The 24,053-nt window shown below is 43.7% G+C and overlaps 1 protein-coding gene across 2 annotated transcripts in view; it reads right to left on the reverse strand.

Annotated features, from left to right (window-relative positions):
- Positions 1-24,053, reverse strand: part of KIZ (kizuna centrosomal protein) — a 304,318-nt gene that overhangs the window by 266,843 nt on the left and 13,422 nt on the right. For both annotated transcript variants that reach the window (XM_030196224.1, XM_030196225.1), the window contains exon 3: positions 14,059-14,221. In XM_030196224.1, coding sequence (XP_030052084.1) covers positions 14,059-14,221 — 163 coding nt within the window. The remainder of the gene's footprint in view (positions 1-14,058; positions 14,222-24,053) is intronic.

Consider the following 24,053-nt stretch of genomic DNA (forward strand, 5'->3'; position numbering starts at 1 on the left):
CTTTAAGATAAAATAACATCATAAATAATACTCTATAAAATAATATTAAACATTGTCTGACATTTTTCCTTTTCAACAAGTTTCTTAAATAACTTCAGAAAAGTCAAGGTCACTATCATTGGACAGAAGGTGGCAAAATGCAGTAAAATCAAGATTTAGTTTTAATAATCTACACAGGAGAGCGGGAAGAGGGAAACTTCCTATAAAGAAAACTCAGATTAATGCTTGCTAATGTACTGAAGAAAAAAAAACTAAAACCTTCCTTCAACTATAAAAACAAAATAATGTGGCCTCTGTTTCTTTTCTGATAAGAGTCTTAAATACCAGTTAACAGCATAATAACATTCAGTGGCGGCCAGACAGCCTGCTTAGCCAATGCATAAAGCAGGTACAAGGAGAAAAAGTTAATTTCTTGGCTGAATGATTCCATCGATAGCTATGGGGCAAACTAGAAAGTCTTTTAGTAAAGTAGCAGTTGATTCTTCTATCAATCTGCAGCACACATACTCTTCCAAGGAATGCATTAAATATGAAAATCATATCCCGTTATCATCTGCTTCCAGCTTTCAGCCCAGTAAGCTTCTCTTAATGAATGCTGCAGCCTAAGGGACAAGCATGCAGTTCGCTTTTCTGAATAATGGAGTGATGCTACCATTTTTTGCTTAATACAATATCGAAAAGCTGAGGGGGTTTCATACATAGTCACAAGTGACTACTCTTGCCAGCATGCTCCAAGTTATTATAAGATGTTTTTAGGCATGGCATCTAAAAGAGCTTTACTGCTTTTAGCGAAGAAAGCAGCTATGGTATTGAACTGTATCATATATAGGGAGATAGTAAGAGGGATTAGAATTCTGTGTGACTGCAGATACATAGTAAAATATATTTAAGTAGTTTCTGTCAATCTTTCTGTTACATAAGAGATACACAATCTTTTTCAAATTTTGTACAAAGGTCAGTATTTACAGATTATTTAATATGTGTGAAATAATATATTTCTTCTTATTCAAAAATATTTAAAATATTGTAACATATATACTTTGCTCATCTACATAAACAGAAATTACATTTTAATTAATAATGCTATAGTAAGGCATAAGAAAGAGTCATCATATTTTGATGTTTGACTATTTCAAAAGAACAAAGGCATGGCAGAAAAAGGGGGAAAATATAAATAAGAAACATACTGAAAGATGGATTTTCAGACTTTGCCACAAGGCCAGTTAACAGAGCTTGAGACAACTGTAAGATTTTTTTTTTTATTTGCATGAAGTCTTTATTAACAAGGTAAACATACAACAAGAGGAAGAAGAAAATGACACCAAGCCACATTAGATCATTCGACATTCAACGCAATTATTAGAAACCTAACAACAGTCCTGTTATTGTTGTTCAACCTTTCATTTGAAAGCAAAAAACACACTCCAAAATTTATATAACGTTTTTTTATGTACTTAACCGGACCCCCCCCCCCTCCCAATGCCACTCCTCCCCCCCATCCCGATTAAGTTCAGGTCTCCCCCACCCCTCAAAAAAAACCCTAAATAAAAAAAATTATTAAAACTATTATCTGTTCCTCTAGTAAAAATAAGATCAATTAATTCCAAAATCATATGGACAATAAAAGCAAACATTTTAAAAAATACAACAAGAGATCATTCTGTAACAGATAGAAGGGGGTAAAAATGTTATAACCAGATAATGGGATTGATACAATAAAGGAGGATAGATGAAACATAGTATGACGTTTGAGAGCCCTTGGCCCAGAGGTGGCCTCTCGAGAATCACCCAACCACCTCTTGGTAGACCGAGTCCCCTCAGAACTAAGAGTACTCCAAAGAAATGGACTGGACCACACGTGGGAATGAACTGAGGCAGCTTTATTAGTAGCAAAAAACACAGGGCTAAAAGGGTAGCCAAACAGCACAGAAAGAAAAACAGGCAGCCTAGGTACACAGTCTTAACCTAGGTGAAGCAAGGCAAACATAAAGCATCAAATAAGGTAAAGTAGAACAGCCTAGCTGTATAGGGAAATCAAACATAAGCAGCCTAGCTGCGCATCTCAATACTAACAGAGCAATGCAAACATATGGCATACAATAGAACACAAAAGACCAAGCAAAGGGCCAGCCCCAGCGGGGCAAAGACAAACAGGCAATACTACCCCTGGGGGTTAAGAAAAGGGTTCATTCTGTCAGTACATTCATGTAAGCCGCTGAACCGCCACGGCAAGCTCCCTCCAAACCAGAGTGGAGCCGAAGCAAAAACAAAGGAAAAAGAAAGTCTCTTAAGAGACCTGCACTGCAGGTAGAGGCAAGAGCAGGTCACTTCACTCACTGAAGACAAGGGATGTCACGTAAGACAAGCAAACAGTCAATGAGGCGCCTGAGCCAAATGCTCCCAAGGTAGGCAAGATAAAGTAACAGAGCCCAAGCCGACGCTCCCAAGGCCATCAAAGTGAAGAAGCCAAACCTGAGCTGGTGCTCCCAAGGCAGAAGACTAAACAGCACAGCCACCAAGCCCAAGCGGACCCCTCCGCGCTCCAAGCTCCGCTCCCTCGTCCAGAGACACCTCGAGATGTGGCCTCAGCCACTGCACCTGAAGCACTCCCCATCGTCCAGCTCACACGGTCCGAAACACAGCACATAGCCACTCGCTGCATACAGCGACCAAGGACTCACTGTGGGCGACTGGAATCTCAGCTGAGGCACAGAAGGCTCTGGACACACAGCTTGGCAGCAGGCTTCACTGGACCAAAGCAAAGATGAAAGCTGTAGGCAGAACATTTACTCCTTAAGACTACCAGGCTTGAAAGCAGGCTTCACAGGAACCAAGAATAAGATGAAAGCTGAAGGCAAGGCTTTACTCCTTAGGACTACCAGGCTTCACAGGAACACAGCATACATCAAAAGCTTTTACTCCTCTGGACTACCAGGCTTGAAAGCAGGCTTCACAGGAACACAGCATAAGGTGAAAGCTGTAGGCAAAGCTTTACCTCTCAGGACTAGCAGGCTTGGAAGCAAACTTCCACTGGAACAAAGCATAAGGAAAAAGCTGTAGCAAAGATTCAGGCCACGGGCTCACAAAGAAACAGTAGTTGGAACTTGCCGAGCCCCAGGTAGGCCTGGGCCCAATCAAGGATAATTGCCCAAACACTGAGCACACTCAGAAGCCAGCTTAAGAAGTGTTCAGTGCTGATGACATCACCAGCTTGGCCTCCACCACTCTACAGTGACCCCACAGGTCACTGGAACTGCAGGTAATTTTAATAGGTTTAGAAGAAGGAACAGGGCACTGACGAGCAAGGCACGGACGATGGCGATGACGACTGTGACACATAGCACAACAATAATTTTCTAAAACAAACAATCAGATCCAAACATTGAAACACAGGAGAAAGGGGTGGTGCCAGAGATGTGCCTCAGAATTAAGCATCAGGGAAGACCTGGCAAAAAAATCCACGCTTTTACACCAGATTTAAATTTCCAAAAGGATCATTCAAAACTGATATCAGCAGGTAAAATATTCCTCAGCTAGGGGGGCAAAAACCTAAAGGCTGAGAGACAAGTATAAACTAGTCTCAGTCTTGATGGAGGGGGAGCGACTAATAAGTTTGCTTGAGAAAATCTCAATGGTCATAGTGGTCAATAGGAGATAAGGTGAAATTAGATTTACCTGCTAATTTTCTTTCCTTGAATATCTACAGACCATTCCCAATGAGCAGGTACATACCCTCCTAACAGCAGATGGGAAGACTGAGAACAACTGAGTGATGTCACCTAATAACATGGTGTGCAGCCCTGAGCCAGCCAGTATTTCTATTGACAAAGCTTGAAGTGGTAAAAAAAAAAAAGGTCTCCCCCAAAAACCCCAGAAGAGGATAGAAACAATCAGAATAAGAAGTTCACAAAGGTGCACTGTTTACTGCTTCATAACTTCTTTTTTTAATTTTTTTTAAACATAACAGCACACACAAAGACTGCTGGAGCTCAATCAAGACTCACAGCAACTAACTCTTCTGCACTCTTCACCATTACCTACTGAAAGAAATCACAGGAAACCCCAGATCAGTCTTCATAGGTCGGGTTTGGGAATGATCTGGAGATAATCGAGGAAAGAAAATTAGTAAGTCTAATTTCATCTTCCTTGTCATTATCTCCGGACCATTCCCAATGACCAGCAAGTGACAAAGCAGTATTTAACTAGGACAGGAAGCAGGCAATACTCGAGACAGAACAGAAGCTCTGAAAGCTGCCTCCTGATGTGAATGAATATCTAGGCGGTAACGCTTCATAAAGGAATGAAGACGACCAAGTTGCCGCGCTGCAAAAATACCTTCTGCTGGAATCAAAGAAAATTCTGCCTGGGAGGAGGATTGCCCGGGTAGAATGAGCTTTTTTTTTTTGTTCAAATCATTGGTATTGAAATAATTTGCAAGAGGAACAGAAATATAAAATTACTACTACTACTACTTAACATTTCTAGAGCACTACTAGGGTTATGCAGAGCTGTACAGCAATACAATATTACCAAAGTACAATATTACAAACACACAGAAATAAAATACAAACTTATCAACCAGGAGACTAGTGGGCTCATTTTCGAAAGAGGACGTCCATCTTTCGACATAAATAAGAAGATGGGCGTCCTTCACCTAGAAACGTCCAAATCGGTATAATCAAAAAACGATTTTGGACGTCTCCACCTGTAGTCCGTTGCAAGGACGTCCAAAGTTCAAGGGACGTGTCGGAGGCATAGCAAAGGCGGGACTTGGGTGTGCCTAACACTTGGATATCTTTGACCCATAATCGAAAAAAACAAGGACGTCCCTGATGAACACTTGGACGTTTTCACCCGAACATGTTTTCCTTACGAATAAGGCACAAAAAGGTGCCCGAAATGACCAGATGACCACCGGAGGGAATCGGGGATGACCTCCCCTTACTCCCCCAGTGGTCACTAACCCCCTCCCACCCTCAAAAAACATCTTTAAAATTATGTCGTGCCAGCCTCAGATGTCATACTCAGGTGCATGACAGCGCATGAAGGTCCCTGGAGCAGGTTTACTGGGTACTGCAGTGCACTTCAGACAGGTGGACCCAGGCCTATACCCCCCCCCCCCCCCACCTGTTACATTTTTGGAGGAAACGAGCTCTCCAAAACCCACCACAAACCCACTATACCCATATATAGGTGCCCCCCTTCACCCATAAGGCTATGGTAGTGGTGTACAGTTGTTCCTGGGGGGGGGGGGGGCTCAGCACACAAGGTAAGGGAGCTATGTTCCTGGGAGCATTTTATGAAGTCCACTGCAGTGCCCCCTAGGGTGCCCGGTTGGTGTCCTGGCATGTCAGGGAGACCAGTGCACAACAAATGCTGGCTCCTCCCACGTCCAAATGGCTTGCATTAGGACGTTTTTGACATGGACGTCTTTGGTTTCGAAAATCGCCGAAAGTCAGAAACGTCCATGTCTCTGGACGTTCAAATCTAGGGACGTCCAAATTTAAGGATTTGGACGTCTATGACGGTATTTTCGAAACAAAAGATGGACGTCCATCTTGTTTCGAAAATACAGGTTTCTCCGCCCCTGGATTTCGCCATTTTGCAAGGATGTCCAAATCACAACTCGGACGTTTCTTTCGAAAATGCCCCTCTAGGTAGAATAAACAATAAGTTCAATGCTACAGCATACATCAGGTAATGGAACAAGAAACCTTGAGAGGTTCCCATGTTTTTAGAAAAACATCCAATTTCTTTGCTTTTCCAGCTAGCCAGGATTCATATTTATAAATAAGACACACTGAGTTCCACCAAAAAAACAAAAGATACCTTCGAGTTGTCTTTACATTCACTAAAAATAATTTTCAGGGCCAAGGATATCAGAGCATCAAATAATGTATACGAGTCTTGACGTAAAAAGTGTTGACATACTAGAGATCTGAATATTATAAATTTCATAAGATAAAGGAATAGAAATTTTGGAAATTCTGTGCCAAACCATATTCCAAAAAAAATGCAAGTTGGGTCAAATAAAGAGCATGTTGTCTAATGTGACCCACAGATTGACACGAGCAGCATACATTTGAAAGTTGACTATTTACTCTTTAATTGGGTTCCAAGAGACCTTATGCATAACAAAAAAAAAGGGACTGTAAAAGAGGGGCCGAGGCCAAAGGCCTGTTAGATTTTGTCCAAAAAACAGTTCATTGTTTCTCAGTAAGGGAGTGTGTCAATTCATCAGCCCATAAATGCTGTAGGGCAGAATTACAATTATCATAAATAGACATAAGCAAATTATAATAGAAACAAGATGAGTTAGACTGTGAAAGAGCTTCTGTAAAAATGTGAAGAACGTCTGGCAGAGTAGAATCAAGTCTGGACAGATACATGTAAGTGTTCAGTGAAGACCTAATCTGAAGATATTTAAAAAATTGGGAACTGGGGAGAGAAAATTTGGAATGCAAAAAATTAAAGGTATAGACAGTTTTTTCCCATGATATCTGAAATATGCAAAATAACTAACCTGCACCAATCAGACCAAAAAACCTGGGTCTTACTGTTACATAAGGATTACCCCATAACTGAGCATAAGTGGATTGTAAAATTGGATGTGGTTGTAAATTGTCCAAACGTTTAATTGCTAACAATCAGTAGGAGATTTGAAACCAATAGAGCCAATTCTAGATCTCAAAGGTATAAGACAGGATAACTGCTCTTCCAATTGTAACCATACTGGAGAAGGAGGATCAGTACCATCACACATCCACCATTTAACAGCCCGTAAAAGAAAAGCTTAATTACATAATTCAAAATCAGGGAACCGTACTCCACCTTTGGATTTATTGGCCTTGAGTTTCCTAAGAGCTATACGGAGAGGTTTCCTACTCCAAAGAAAAAGCTTCTGCCTAGGAGGAGGCTTGTGCCCCTGTAGAATGAGGTTTGAGCTCAGGCAGCAATTGCCTACCCACAAGCAAGTAAACTAATCCATTAAGCTATAGTAGCTTTGGAGGCAGCCTCACCTTTCCCTGCACTCCCAAAGAGGACAAAAAGTATATCTGTCCTTCAAAACTCCTCAGTTCTCTTCAAATAACAGTGCAACTCTCTCAGACCATCCAACCAAAACAAGGAATCCAGGCGACAAAATGCCAGTAGACAAATAACCTGATTGACATGAAACAGGGATACAACCTTCGACAAAAAGGATGGGACTAGCCGGAGAACTACTTTCTCCTTGGAAAAGAGAAGAAAAGGTTCCTGGCAAGAAAAAGCCTAACGCTCTGAAATGTGCCAAACAGACGTGATCACCACCAAAAAGACCACCTTCAAAGAGAGATCCTTGAAGGACGCAAAATGCAAAGACTCAAAAGGGGTCCTGGAAAAGTGTTTCCAGAACCAGGTTCAAGTCCCATGAAGGAACAATGCTCTTAAATGCAGACTTCAAATGCTTAACCCCCTGGAAACATCTGCGTGGAGAGCCAAAGGCCTAGCCTTCACTGGGCCCCAGAAGAAAGTCAAAGCTGTCGAATGAATTTAAAGAGAGGACAAGGCCAGACCTTTATCCAATCCGGCCTGGAGAAAATTCGAGATCTCCATTACTGAGGCCTAGAGGGGAACAATGTCTCTGTTGAAGCACTAGTCTTCAAAGATTCAACAAACTCGGAGGTACACCACCAAGGTGGACAACTTCCTGAAATTGAGTAAAGTGAAAATAACTCCTGATGAATATCTTTTCCACTTCAAACATGCCCACTCAATAGCCATGCTGTAAGTAAGAACAGAGCTACATTTCAAAGAATTTTATTGCTATTTTATTTTATTTGTAAACCACTATGACATGTTTTCAAAATTGGCGTGGTATCAAGAATTTTAATAAAGAAACATCTTGAGTTTTATGAAATTTTATGGTATTTTATACACATTGAACTAGATTCTATATATGGCGCCTGAAAAATCAGCGTTGAAAATATTTCAGCCTAGGCGTATTCTGTAATCCACGCCTAGATTTAGGTGTGATTTATATAATACACCTAACGGTCATGCCTGCATCTAACTTTAGGCGCATCCGTTTACACTAAATACTGGCACCTAAGTTGGGCACGGAGCAGGTGTATTCTATAATCATGTGTGTAGATTTTCGGAAGGCCCATGGTCTGCCTATCTGCCCTTTCCATACCCATGGCCGTGCCCCCTTTTGGCAGCATGCATTAGAATTTACACACACCACTTTAAAGAATACGCCTAGCAAGTTGTACGCGTAAATTCTGATTAATGCCGCTGCTCATCATCTCACAAAAGGCTCCACTTAGTGGGTTGCTTCAACTGGCTCTGGGAAACAGTATAAGCACCAGCCCTCCTTGGCTCCTCGTGTTCCCAAGCCCTAACCTTGGGCTGGCTTTCCTCACTGGGTAGAGCTCCTCCAGCTTACCTAGAGGTGCAGGGCCCTAGTGACTACTTTTTCCACTATCCCTTGGGCTTCCTCCCTTCTCAGAGCTAGAGCTGTCTGCTTCCTGGACTCTTTGCCACTATTCCTCTCCCATGGATCACAACAATGCTTTTCCTCAGGTTCTCTATCATGTTCTGGTTACCGTTTATGAATGAAGGTAGGCTTATACCAGTTTCTTAATGTCTCTTACATCCCCAAACACAGGACTTCAGGAGGAGGGTTGCGGAGAGACAAAACCTGACCCAGGACAAACAATCTTAAGGGCCCTTCCCCCTCACCCCCAATCATCAGTCAAAAGTAAAATTTAATATATTGTAATAATTATAAAGAACTAGTAAAAAAGCCCCGTTTCTGATGCAAATGAAACGGGGGCTAGCAAGGTTTTCTTCTGTGTGCATGTGGGAGTGTGTATGTCCCTGCCCTCTGCCCTCTCTCCCCTCCCCCCTCTGAGTCTTTCACTGTTACAGAGAGAGCGATTTGATTTCCTGCTTTGCTGTGTTTTCCTTCACTGTTTGTGTTACAGAGAGAGCAAGGGCGGGGCAGACACTCATGGGGAAACCGGATATCTCTGTCCCTGCCCTCTGCCCTCTCTCCCCTCCCCCCTCTGAGTCCTTCACTGTTACAGAGAGCGATTTGATTTCGTGCTTTGCTGTGTTTTCCTACATTGTTTGTGTTACAGAGAGAGCAAGGGCGGGGCAGACACTCATGGGGAAACCGGATATCTCTCCCCCTTCACACTTCCGGCTGGAGGCTTCATAGAACGTTGGTGGTGCCTTTTATATAGAGAGATGTTCAGCTTTATGTAAGTATATTCACAGAGACCGGCTACTGACATACTTACGTAAAGATAGGCTGTGGTTGTGTTCTAGTGGAGGAATGCTTTGCAAGCTTTTTTGTTGGCAAATGTTTCTATGACAGTGTCAAAGTTGATGCGTCTTCCTAATTCAGCCTCAATGGCAAGCAATCCTAAATTACTGACTCTCTGCTGTCACATGGTTAATCAAAGGCGGCTTTTTATTCTTTTCAAGGGGCTGAATGATTATTCAGCTTGAGCCATAGATACTGGTAGAGTACAAAATATTTATTTATTGGTTACATTTGTATCCCACATTTTCCCACCTATTTGTAGGCTCAATATGCATAAAGGACAGATTCAAACACTTTAACTTGTCCAATAGTTCAAGCGGCTCCATTGGGTCATTTCCAATATTGGCTGTGTGGATTGCTTTTAAAGTGTCAATTTCTTCAAACAATACTGAAGAACAAACATCAACGCTGTAGTTGGAACAAAAGGTTTTAACTTTTTCTTCTACAGATAAGCTGAACACTTCATGAAATTTCACACATGCTTCATGTCACGCTTACGTTTACAGTAACACAATTAAAACATAAAAGACTTTTTTTAACCATTCTTACGATCACTTTCATTTACCTCCGATATATTTGATTGGTCTGGTTCATCGGCCATTCATTTTCTTTTCCTAATTCTAATTTGTGGAAATTCTGTGTTGAAACCCATATTTTCAGCAACTAGTTTACTTTCTTTCAAAATGGCACTCCAATTTTCTCCAATAACTTTCAAGTTTGATACTAAGTTCCAAATGTTTTTTTAATTTGAATTTCTAATGAACATTTCTTTGCTTTCAACACTTTGTTGGTAATCTATTTCCATCAAATTCAGAAAATGTAAATTTGATATTTTCCAAGAACCTCAATGTCTTCATCAGTCTTTTTATTGCAGTTTACAAACTCAAGAATCTCTTTTCAATCTGCTATAATCCAGTTTCCTCCTTCAGAAGAACATATCTTAAGATGAAACTAGTTTGTTCTATGTCAGCAGAATCGGGAGTGGCATCAACAATGATAGAAAAAAAATTAATGGAAAGAGATTCTGCAATTTATTATTCTAACATGATCAGCATAGCACTCTATGAACTTATTCTGTGTGTCAGCTGATAGTTTGGACTTGCATCTGAGAATGAGGTACTTGTTGTGATTTTCTCACTCTGAAATGATGCTCTAGAAGAGAATCATAGTGACTTAACAACTCCAGAATGCCAAAAAAAATTACATTATTTGGATCTCCAATTACATTATTGTCTCCTCTAAATGCTAGACCTCTCTCTGCTAAAAAAAAATGTAACATCAAGAAATCTCCAAAGTATCTGTTTCCACAAATATGTTTTACTCTCTATACTGTTATGCAAATGATGCTTGATTGCGACCAGATTTCAGACCAGATTCTAGCATGCGCTACATGACATAGCGTTTTTTTGTGTTCTGAACTTTCCTGATGTTCTGGAACTTTCTCATAACTTTTTCCATTTGAGGTTTTTGTGGTAACCAGAAATTGATGACAATGTGGGATGAACATTTTGACTGAAAGTTGAGAAAAGACATAAGGAAAACAGTACAATGCCTGTTTTGCTGGACTCCATACTAACCAGTCCCTTGGTATAATTTCCACATTTTGTAGCTCGACTTGCATGAATGATGTTCGGAACTAACGATTTTCCAAATCTCTAGGAAATTCAGAAATAGAAGACCTCTCTCTACTGCTTTTTCTACTTTCCTTCATCAGTCGGACTTTGTAACTCACTTTCAAATGGCACTTGAGTCTCTGTGAGTAGCCTAGTGGTTAGTGCAGTGGACTTTGATCCTGGGGAACTGAGTTTGATTCCCACTGCAGCTCCTTGTGACTCTGGGCAAGTCACAACCCTCCATTGCCCCTGGTACAAAATAAGTATCTGAATATATGTAAACTGCTTTGAATGTAGTTGCAAAAACCTCAGAAAGGCGGTATATCAAGTCCCATTTCCCTTTCCCCTTCTCTTACCGATACTGTTGATGTATTTGGCCTAGTGGAGGAGTGGCCTAGTGGTTAGAGCACCGGTCTTGCAATCCAGAGGTGGCCGGTTCAAATTCCACTGCTGCTCCTTGTGACCTTGGGCAAGTCACTTAACCCTCCATTGCCTCAGGTACAAGCTTAGATTGTGAGCCCTCCTGGGACAGAGAAATATCCAGTGTGTACCTGAATGTAACTCACCTTGAACTACTACTGAAAAAGGTGTGAGCAAAATCTAAATAAGTAAATAAAATCTAAATAAATAAATATTGTCTTTATTTATTATATCTCCTTGCAGCACGTTTGTCTATTTCTTGAAAAAAAGAAGACTGCTCCCAAAGCAAAACACAAGAACAAAGAAAACCAATTGGGAGAGACCAATGTAATTCCAACCAGGGGAAACAATTTATTAATACTAAAAATATGTAAGATACAAAGGCCGATAAGTCCAAAATATCAAGAAGACTGAATGGACTCTACGCAGTCCTGTGTTTTGGCATGGCAAGCGCCTGCCTCAGGAGTCAGACATATTTCATCTAGATGACAATGGAAAATTGTTAGCCGGTGAATGGCAGTACAGGGATATCAGTCAATTAAATCACACTATACCATAAAACTGTAATACTGTCAATGTATAGAAATGAGAACGTTATAGTACTGAATAGTTATAGCAACCAAGGACAAATGCTGAATTGGAATCTGTTCCTTTAAGCCTGGATCGTCTCTTTTTGAAGTGGTATGCAGGATAAATGATTTTATTTTTCTCTACACCAATTCACAAGCAACAACAAACACCATCAAATCAAAATTACAGTTTGACCATCACAGGCTGTAACCTCACTGACCTGCCAGTAGCTTATTGCGTCTGCTCCCTCGGTCCGCGTCTCCACTCTCCTTTCTTGCTCCTGTGTGCTGGGACCCGGATTATCATGTTGTTAACTCTGCTTTGCCGGCTACAGGTCCTTCTTCCTGCCACATCCCCTCCTGCCTATGCAGAAAGGGGAATCACTTCTCACAGGAGGCAGGAAGAAGGACCCAATAACCTGTGGCCAGCAGAGTTAATGTGATAATGCGATAACCCAGCACTGCGGCACACAGGAGCAGGAGACCAATCTGGGCAGCCATCTGCCTGTGTGCCTGCCTGTTTGCCACTAGAGGCCTTGCTGGATAGGAGCCCCTTGGAGGCAGGGCCCAGAGGAAACGTCCCCCCCCCCGCTCTCCCTGGTGGCCCTGTTTAGGAGCATCTTACAGGGAAACAGGTACCCCTAAGCCCTGCAGTGACAGAGGCACTCTGTACAATACTGAAACTGCAGACACCAACACTGCTGCTTTCATCGATATGATGGCAGCTCTAGGATTCATGTAGTTGATCAAATCTACAGCCCATTTAAAAGGCCATATGTTAGACTTGGTGTTCTACAAAGAGGTTGACATCTTTGAACACAAGGCTGGTGGCATCAAGATAAACACCTCTATTATGGGCAGATCATTTTCTATTACATCTACTATAATAATTTGCACCTCCAACGTTCTGAAGCTGACTCCGTGACAGACTGCAGTGAAGGGTTCGTAAGGGTTCGTAACTCTGTAACCATCTCTCTCTGTCCCGCCCTCGCGTCAAAACGTGATGATGTCGAGGGTGGAACAGTGAGAGGGAAGGGAACGCTGCAGAGTTGCTAGGCAAAGGAACACGACATCACCAGCATGAGGGACGTATCAGAGGCTGTTCTGCGCATGTGTCACTTCACAGGTCTCTCCCGGCCACCCAGGGATTCTCCTCTCTCCCCTGCCCCCCCCTCCAGCCACCCAGCGATTCTCCTCACTCCCCTGATTACCTCCGTCGAAGCGGCCGCGTCATTGAAAGCCCTGCCCGTCTCCAGCCTTCCCTTCAAGTTCATTCCTTCAGAGTCCCGCCTTCTGACTTCATTTCCTCTTTCCGGGAGGCCGGGACTCTGAGGGAACGAACTCGAAGGGAAGGCTAGAGACAGGCAGGGCTTTCAATGACGCAGCCGCTTCGACGGAGGTAATCAGGGGAGCGAGGAGAATCGCTGGGTGGCTGGAGGGGGGGGCAGGGGAGAGAGGAGAATCACTGGGTGGCTGGAGGGGGGGGGGAGCAGGGGAGAGAGGTGAATCACACATACTCTCTCTCTCTCACAGACACACTCACACCCAGTCTCACTCTCTGTCACACACACACACTCGCACATTCACTCTCTCTCTCTCACAGACACACTCACACCCAGTCTCACTCTCTGTCACACACACACACTCGCACATTCACTCTCTCTCTCTCACAGTCACTCTCACACACAATCTCTCAAACATACACACTCTTAAGGAAAACCTTGCTAGCTAGCGCCCATTTCATTTGTGTCAGAAATGGGCCTTTTTTTTTTTTTTTTTTACTAATTTTCTATAAAAGGACAGCCTTAAAAAGATGGGCCCAACCAGAATTTGGAAGGAAATTTGAGATATGAGATATCTGACTGCGGAGTTTTTTCTGAAGGCTTGTCCTATCCCTACGTGGCTGAAAAGATAACTTCGGTGTCAGAGTAGGTTGACATCTGGAATGCACACTTAGTGACGAAAAACAGCACACAAAAGGAGGTGCTACGCTCCACACACAAACACTCCTTGGACTACACTCAAAATAATATTATTCCACCAATTCAGTAAAAAACGCTTAAAACTGAATGTTTCAATGCATATGCACCATGTAAACCATATTCTCTTTTAAGGTTACATGCTGTATTTTGAAATTGCAATTTACCTTCAGATTCTGCAGTTTTTGTTTGCTTGCTCTTAGTGTCATGATTTGAGCTTCAATCTGATCAAAGTCTCTTAAAAATTCTTGATTTCTCAGTCGAGCTCTTTTTTCCCTTTCACAGATTTCTTGCAAAGATTGTTTTAGTTTTACATATCGCCGATGAGCTCTAAAAAGTAAATTACACCACTGGATTAGTCAAGTAGTAAGTAGAAACAAAGGCCACAAAAAGTTCCAGCAGCACCACAAATTAAGCTATGACTGGTCAATATTGAGCCAGCACTGGTCAGTATTTCTGTAAATGCAAACCGCTGCCAGCTAACTTAGACCTGGATATTCAGTGCCGTGCCTCATCTGAGCATGGCAGTGAATATCCAGATCTCTGGCGGAGCCCAGAATTTATATTCAGAGGCATACCAGAAAAGCTAACAGAGCAAAGTTAGGACTGCCTTTTGTGTGATCCTACAGTACATGCCCGGTTAGCTATGTGGGCATGGGCACTAAATATCACCAGTGCCCACATAACTCCTGGCTCCTCTCCGACTCTTCCTCTTGATGACCCCAGCACTAACCAGTGAATGCTGCAGCTGTCACAAGTGATATTCAGTGACACTGTTTCAGGTTAAGTGCCATTGAATATCAGCTACTGGGCCACCCAGTATGATTTTGCTTTGAATACTGACCCCTGACCATCCACCTTTCTTCTAAGATCAGATTAAGGACAAAATTTTATAATACTATATTGGAACAAGCTCACTTATCTTATGTTATCACAGTCTGACAGAGCTTCTGCACTGGTTGAATATCCTCAAACTTGTGATACCATTTTAAACATTTACATTAAAAGGAAGATTTTAAAATGCTATAAAAAAAAAATGCATGAGAATTCTTCTGAATGAAGTGTTTTATAGTGACAAATTATTTATACTTCCACGTTTTTCTTAATGACAAAAAATATAATTCTAGAGGAACTGATCTAGAATCCAACCTCATATTGCCTCTACAAAACAGAAATAGTTTACAACAGCAACCACTAATTATTTGAATGGAAAAATTTTGTCTTGCCTGATAATTATCCTCCAGAACTTGTGGGTTGTGTCCATCTACCAGCAGGTGGAGATAGAGCAGCTGGTCCAATTCAGTATTTCGATAACCATGCAGTGAGCAGAATTTTAAAAAAATATTTCCTTCAAAATCCAATAAAGAATCTCAGTAAGCATGAGAAAAAAACATGGAAGAACTGGCCAATAAAACTGCAAACCTAAACAAAGAAGTCTCAGAAGAAACATATATTGTAATAATGCAGACACAGGCCGATTTCTGGACTGATCTGTTGGGACTAAAGGAAAGAAAATTATCAGCTAAAATATAACTTTTCCTTTCTTATCATCCCACAGATAAGTTCAGAACTAGTGGGATGTAACAAAGCAATCCTCAAAATGGAAGGGAAATGGAGGCTGCTGCCAGCAGAACCGATGCCCCAAAGAAAGCATCTGTGTGGCTGAAACATACACTCTGTAATACTTGGAAGAGGTATGCAGAGCAGCCCAAGTACTCGATCTGCACCAAGTGACACTCCACCCAAGAAATAGCAAGGCATCTACTAGAGAGAGATTTTAAAGCAGAAGGCAGTTGTTTGCCTGCTGGAATATATGCTAAAGAAACTGTTTCTTTTAACCAACATGCAATCATAGCTTTAGAAGCCAGCAATCATAGCTTTAGAAGCCAGCAAACATTTTTAGAGGCAGCAAAAAGAACAAAAAAAAGGTGATTAGAGTGATGAAAATCATTCAAAATGTCCAGATATTTTAACAGTGTGCAACAGACATCCAATAACTTCAAAGTAGGATAATCTTTCCTGTGATCCTCATGGCAGGAGGAGGAAGAATCAATAGCTGATTTAGATGGAATGCTGAAACTACCTTTGTAAGGAAGGAGGGAATAGTTTGAATAGAAATCCCAGTTTTTGTGAACCCAAGAAACAGTTGCTACAAGAAAGAGTTTGGAGCTCAGAAATTCTTCTTACTGAAGTAATAATCAACAGAAAAGAGATCTTCAAAATAGTTTTACCAAGAGGCTTACAGAGTGCCCTCTGCAATATTCAAAGCACCAAATCAAGGTTCCATTCTGAACATACAGCTAAAAATGGAGGTCTCAATTGATTAACCCCTTTTAAAAATATGACAATATCTGGATGTGATGCCAAAAATGGCTTTTGAAGATGCCCTCTCAAACAAGCAAGCACAGCAACTTGTACCGTCAGAGAGTTCAAGGCTAAACCTTTCTTAAAACCAACCTGTAAAAAGGCCAGAATTTGCACTAAAGATGACAGGGGAGGAGAAACAACTCTCTCAGCACACTATGCTTCAAAAACCTTCCAAACTCTGGAATAGGTAGTGGAAATAAAATGTTTCCAAGACTGAAGCAAAACTATAATCACATCATCAGAATATCCCTTCTTTCTTAACAAAGTGCCAAGTCATAAAACCAAATGGAGAAAGGTCTTCCCTCTGCACTGGACACTGAGACTGAAGGCCATTGTGAAGCAGAAGAACGTAGGGGCAGATCCATCAGGAACCAAATTAAGTCCACATACCAGGCTCTGCATGACCAATCTGGAGCTACCAAAATTACTTGACTCAAATGTTGAGATATCTGGTTGCGATTCCTGCCTATCACTGACCATGGAGGAAAGACATATCAGGGAGTTTTGTGGCCAAGGCTGAAGAAGGACATCCAGGCCTTCTGACCTGAATTCCTTATGTCTGCTAAAGAATCTGGAAACCTTTGCATTGCACTTTAAGGCCATCATATCCAGTTCCAAACATCACTATTTCTTTTTCTTCAAGATCAGAGATAAAGCTTCCTTGGAAAGTTCCCCCTCTCCCAGATCCAAGGAGTTCCTGCTAAGGTAATCTGCCTGGATATTCAGATTTCCTACTATGTGAGCTGCTGAGATCATTGGAACATGCGACTCCACCCAAATGAAAAGAAGACAGGCTTTCAGAGCCAGCTGGGTGCTCTTGGTTCCTCCTTGTCTACTGATATAAGCAACTGTTATTGCACTGTCTGGAAGAACTCTGACTGGTTTCCCCCCCCTTATAAAATTGTCAAATGTAATTAGAGCATTGCAAACCACTTTGAGTTTGAGGATTGATTGGCCACAAAACCTCCACAGAGTTCCACTGTCCCAGCACTGTGTATTGGAGACAATGAGCTCCCCATCCTAAGAGGCTGGCATCTGTAATCAGGACTATCAAATCTGGGGGCACCAGAGAGTTTCCTTGCTGAAGATCGGACTGCCATCACCAATTCATGCAGTGTCTTGCCTGCCAACACCATAGAATGCACCGATTGTAATCTTGAGAGATGGGAGACCAATGACTCAAGAGGGACTACTGGAGCAGTCTCATGTGAGCCCTCACCCATGGAACCACACCAATGTTGGCTGCCATACAGCCCCATGCAAGAGAAGCCTAGACTCAGTGGTGTGCTGGAGCCGGCTCTGTCCAGCTCGCAAGAGCCGCTTGTTAAATTTTGACAGCTCTTGCGAGCCGGTTGTTGTTGAGGGCGAGCTGGCTCCAATACGGGAGGTAAGCATGGCAGGAGGGCGCCATCACAGGCCATGCTTACCTCCCCTGCCGCTCAAAACATGTCCAACGATGTCCTTCGCCCCCCACCCTCCCCTCCCGCTCCCATCCATCTTTTTTAATTACCTCCGTTGAAACGCGCACTATTTAAAGCCCTACTGCGTGCTGCCTGTCTCCAGGCTTCCCCTGCTTGCTTCGGATGATGTTCGTGCCCTTAGTCCCGCCTTCTGACATCATTCTGACGTCATTTCCTTTTTCCGAGAAGGCGGGACTAAGGGCACGAACATCATCCGAAGCAAGCAGGGGAAGCCTGGAGATGGGCAGCACGCAGCAGGGCTTTAAATAGTGCGCGTTTCGACGGAGGTAATTAAAAAAGATGGATGGGAGGGGAGTGTGGGGGCGAAGGACATCGTTGGACATGTTTGGGAGCGGGAGGGAAGGGAAGGGAAGGGGAGGGAGGAGAATTGCTGGGTATGGATGGGTTGAGGGGGCAGGGGCGAGACTTGCTGGGCATGGATGGGTAGAGGGGGGCAGGGGAGAGAAGAGAATTGCTGGGTATGGATGGATAGAGAGGGGCAGGGGAGAGAGGAGAGTTTCAGGACATGGATGGAGGGGAGGGCAAGAGAAATTCTGGACATGGATGGAGGGGAGAGAAGGGAGAGAGAAGAAATGCTGGACATGGAGGGAAGATAGAGGAAGGAGATTAGATGAGGGAAAAGGAAGTGAGGAGAGAAACTGCACATGGATGGAGAAAATAGGCAGAAGCTGGATCCACTGTACAGTCAAGTCTGCGGAGGACCAGAAATGAAGAAGAAAGGAGGAAAGAAAAGAAATAAATGGAAAGGAAGCCCTGGAAACGGAGTCAAGGGAACAGATAGAGAGCAGCAGAATCAGTTACTGGACCAGCATGATCAGAGAAACAAAGTCACCAGACAACAAAGGTAGAAAAAAATAATTTTATTTTCATTACAGTGTTTGGAATATGTCCACTTTGAGAATCAGGTGCTGAACATTAAAAGTTTATATTTATTTACTTATTTATGGCATTTTATCTCATATTAAACATGAATTAGATTGGAACCTGGGATCATTTAATTTTTTTTTCCTGGAGAGATTAATGCATTGCCCCCCCCCCCCCCCCGGCTATAGCAATTTTGGGGGTACGCAGAGGTGGGGGGGGGGCGCCGAGGTGGACGGGAGGGGGCGCCAAGGTGGACTGGGGAGAGAGCCTGTTAAAAATTTACCAGCACACCACTGCCTGGACTCCACAAAAGTTGAATCTGAGATCGGAGCTGTTGCCTCCTTAGAGTTAGAAAGATTACCCTGCCTGTCTCTGTGTCAAAAAGAACCCACAAGCACTCCAGAGCCTAGGACAGGATCAGGTGGCATTTGATTATCTCCTGCTGAGTATCTGTGGTTAAGCGCTAAACGCTATTTAACCAGCCAGGAGCCGTGTAATTTATGCATGTTGTTATAAAATTAGGGGAATCCTAACCTAATTTACACGCAGGGATTTACAACAGGTTTTCATTGGTGTAAATGGTTGCAACTAAATGTAGTCGCAGTTCTCACAGCCAAGCGCTATTCTACAAACTGCATCTAAATTTAAAAATGGTTTATAGAATAGCGCTAAGTGCTATTTTTTTTGGTGCTGATGTTTTAGTCGCCATTTACAGAATCTAGTCCTAAGAGGCTCATTTTCAAAGCACATACACTTACAAAGGTTACTATGAGGATCATTTTCCAAAAGAAAAAAATGTCTAAAAAGTGTCAAAAAGCACCATTTGGACGAATTTCTTCTCAAAATGTCCAAATCAGTATTTTCAAAACCTATTTTGCAGACGTTTATCCATGCAATTTGATTGCAGTGCGTCAAAATCACAAGGGGGCATTTTGGGGCATTCTGAAGGCGGGATTAGGGCAGGCTTAGGGCGTGCCTAACACTTGGACATTTTTCAGCCATAACGGAACAAAATCAAAACATCTAGGGCAAAAACCTCAACGTTTTGGTCTAGACCTGTTTTTCTAATGAATAAGTCACAAAAAGGTGCCCTAAATGGCCAGATAACCACTGGATGTTTTCAGGGATATAAGTACATAAGTAATGCCACACTGGGAAAAGACCAAGGGTCCATCGAGCCCAGCATCCTATCCACGACAGCGGCCAATCCAGGCCAAGGGCACCTGACAAGCTTCCCAAACGTATAAAAACAAATCTATACATGTTATTTCTGGAATTGTGGATTTTTCCCAAGTCCATTTAGTAGCGGTTTATGGACTTGTCCTTTAGGAAACCGTCTAACCCCTTTTTAAACTCTGCCAAGCTAACCGCCTTCACCACGTTCTCCGTCTCCGGCAACAAATTCCAGAGTTTAATTACACGTTGGGTGAAGAAACATTTTCTCCGATTTGTTTTAAATTTACCACACTGTAGTTTCATCACATGCCCCCTAGTCCTAGTATTTTTGGAAAGCGTGAACAGATGCTTCACATCCACCTGTTCCACTCCACTCATTATTTTATATACCTCTATCATGTCTCCCTTCAGCCGTCTCTTCTCCAAGCTGAAAAGCCCTAGCCTCCTTAGTCTTTCTTCATAGGGAAGTCGTCCCATCCCCGCTATCATTTTAGTCACCCTTCGCTGCACCTTTTCCAGTTCCACTATATCTTTCTTGAGATGCGGCGACCAGAATTGAACACAATATTCAAGGTGCGGTCGCACCATGGAGCGATACAATGGCATTATAACATCCTCACACCTGTTTTCCATACCTTTCCTAATAATACCCAACATTCTATTCGCTTTCCGAGCCGCAGCAGGACACTGAGCAGAAGGTTTCAGTGTGTTATCGACGACGACACCCAGATCCCTTTCTTGGTCCATACCTCCTAACGTGGAACCTTGCATGACGTAGCTATAATTCGTGTTCTTTTTTCCCACATGCATCACCTTGCACTTGCTCACATTAAACATCATCTGCCATTTAGCCTCCCAGTCTCGTAAGGTCCTTTTGTAATTTTTCACAATCCTGTCGTGAGTTAACGACTTTGAATAATTTTGTCATCAGCAAATTTAATTACCTCGCTAGTTACTCCCATCTCTAAATCATTTATAAATATATTAAAAAGCAGCGGTCCTACTAGTAGCGCTTTAGAAATGTCAAGTAGTAGTAGTAGCACAGACCCCTGAGGAACCCCACTAACTACCCTTCTCCATTGTGAGTACTGCCCATTTAACCCCACTCTCTGTTTCCAATCCTTCAACCAGTTTTTAATCCACAATAGGACTTTTCCTCCTATACCATGACCCTCCAATTTCCTCTGTAGCCTTTCATGAGGTACCTTGTCAAACGCCTTTTGAAAATCCAGATACACAATATCAACCGGCTCCCCTTTGTCCACATGTTTGTTTACTCCTTCAAAGAATTGAAGTAAATTGGTCAGGCAAGATTTCCCCACAGAAAAGCCATGCTGACTCGGTCTCAGTAATCCATGTCCTTGGATGGATTACTCTGGGATGACTCTGACTCACCGACCCCCACACACAGTCAAAAAATGTGAATAAAAATAGTACTCACCAACATCTATGACAGCCTCAGATGTTATAGCCAGGTCCATTAGAGTGGCATGCAGGTCTCTGGAGTAGTCTAGTGGTGGGTGCAGTGCACTGTAAACAGGTGGACCCAGGCCCATACTTCCCCCTTACCTGTAACACTTGTGGTGGAAACTGTGAGCCCTCAAAACAAACTAAAAGCCCTCATCATCTGGCCTCTGGGAGAAAACCTTCGCTCAATCAGGTATTTAAACAAACTCCCAAATATTCCAAGGTCTGGGATGGTTGAACATGACTCTTGTCCAGACTGACTACCCAGCCTAAGGACTGGAGCATGTGCACACACCCTTCTGATAAGACTTTGCTTGGAAGAGCCAATCGTCCACATACGGATGCACCAAAATGCCCTTTTTGCACAGAGCAGCTGCCACTACCACCATTACCTTGGGAAAGGAATGGGGAGACATTGTCAGACCAAAGGGGACCACACAAAACTGATGACTCCCCAAAACGGTGAAGCGAAGGAAATGCTGATGAGCCAGGTGAATAGGGATATGAAGGTATGCCTCAGTCAGATCCAAAGATGACAGGAAATCTCTGGGATGCACTACTAAAATGACCGAGTGCAAAGTTTCCATGTGAAGAGTGTGATTTACACCTTTAAAATCCAGAATAGGCCAGTAGGAACCCTCTTTCTTGGGGACCACAAAATAGATGGAATAACGACCTGTGCCCCGTTCTCCCTCGGGATGGTAACCACCACCTTTAAAGCCGCCAGCTCACACAGGGTCTGCCAAACCACCCATGCTTTCCAAGGGGCCCTGCAAGGACACACCACAAAGGTGTCCGGTAAGGGGTGGGCGAACTCCAGCTCACAGATGTCACAAACCACCTCAAGCACCCACAGATTCGAGGTAATCCGGGTCTACTCCTGGTAGAATTCCCACAGCCTTGCCCCTACAGGAACCAAGGACTGGACCCCAACACATTCATTGTGCAGGTGTGCCAGAGCCAGTCACCAAAGGTCTGGAGTCACCCCTCCCCCCAAAAAGACAGCACTCTCTGAAAGAAACAGCTACGCTGAGGACCACCTCCTCTACCTGGCCTATAGCGACGTGCCTCCCTAAATCTACATTTCCTAGACATGACTCTGCCCACTGGAAGAGGCCTATCCTCCGGACGCCGAGGAACATTGGTCTCCCCTAGACTTCTGACCAACTTATCCAGATCCTTGCCAAACAATAGAGAGCCTGGGAAAGGAAACTTGCTCAATTTAGACTTAGACGACATGTCCGCCAACCGGCCCCAAAGCCACAACATCCGCCAGGCCATAGACTTAGAGGACACATGGAGCAGATCATACAAGGCATTCGACAAGACAAAGGAGATCATCTCCAATTTGGTGGCCTCCTGATACACTAAGGACCAATCATCCGACTCTCTGTCCAAAATGTGCTCTGCCCAATGAAAACATGCCTAGACTACCAAACCCCTGCAAACAGCCAAGGTAGCCACATCAAGCAGCGCTTCCAATCAACAATCCAGGGGGTCCCTAAGGGCGGAGCCACCATCCACAGGCACTGTATTCTTCTTGGCAACTGCAGAGACTACAGCGTCTACCATGGGGGGACGCAAGGACTCCCAATACTGCTCCAGAATGGAATAAAGGCGAACCATGGAGTTCGCAATCTGAAAAGGGGCATCAGGAGAAGCCCATTGCGCCTTGATGACATCCCGAATGTCCTGGTGCACGGGTAAAGAGTGAGAAGATCTGCAAACCCCCTTAAGCAAGGGATCCACCATCCGAGAAGCCTCCAGGAGAGACTCCTCGAACTGCAGCTCGGAAGACACCTGGGAAATCAGTTTCTTCAGCTCCTCCCAATGGAAAATGCGGACAACAGAGGCATCTTCCCCCGGAAGCAGCCCCTCCTGCCAGAAGTTGTCGCCCCGGCTGTTCCTGGTCCCTGAGGTCCTCCTCTTCAGACCAGCTAGTTAAAGCCTCCGATCCCTGAGAAGCACAGTCCAGGAGTTCCTCCTCCTCCTCCCATTCCTCATGCTTGCATTTAGAAGGTGGGAATGAAAAGGAGTCTCTCTGCAACACAGCTCTTTTCTGCGCAGCAGCCCCAGTCTGCTTCAGGCAAAAGGTCTTGTACATGGCCAAAACAAATTCCAGGGAAAAATCAACCCCCGAAGAACTGGGGGGTGTCAGGCCGAAGGCAGAAAAGGACTCCAAGCGTGATCAAGGCCAGACACCGAGGGCAAAATGGCAGTAGTTCCCGCCGAAAATGAGGCAACCACCTGAACGGGCTCCCCCGAGGATGGTCCCACTGAAATCCTGGATACTGGAGTTGGTGCAGCTGCCTGTCCAGACTAGGTGCGCAGAGGCTACAATGCCCTGCCGCATCCACCCCCCCCCCCCCCCGGCAAACTGCACAGCGCTTAAGGTGCTGAGACATTGCCAAGAAAGAAAAAAAAACATGGGACCTCCACAACTCCCTGGGGAAGTGTTGAGGCAGGAGGAAAACAACCGCCGAAGGGAAAAAGTTTTTTAAAAAAAGGTTGCTACTCTGTTTTCTTTTTGCATGCGCCTTCTCCACCGTAAATCATTGGTGACACTTGTTACTTTTTTCTTTTTTTACCGACACTCAGGCCAGAAAGAAGTAGCAAGGCAGACCCCACAGCACTCCAAACTGCCAGTCTGCCCGAAGACAGAGCCAGACAGCTGAGGCTCACAAACCAAAGGTACCCGCAGCAGAGTTCAAGTGGGGGGAGGAACCCGGTCACCCGGGTTAAACCCCCCCCCCCTGCGAAATAAACCCCCGCGGGCCCCAACCCCTATCCAGCAGGCAGACAAGAGG

This window comes from Microcaecilia unicolor, chromosome 3 (genome assembly GCF_901765095.1).
Source record: "Microcaecilia unicolor chromosome 3, aMicUni1.1, whole genome shotgun sequence".
NCBI lineage: Eukaryota > Metazoa > Chordata > Amphibia > Gymnophiona > Siphonopidae > Microcaecilia > Microcaecilia unicolor.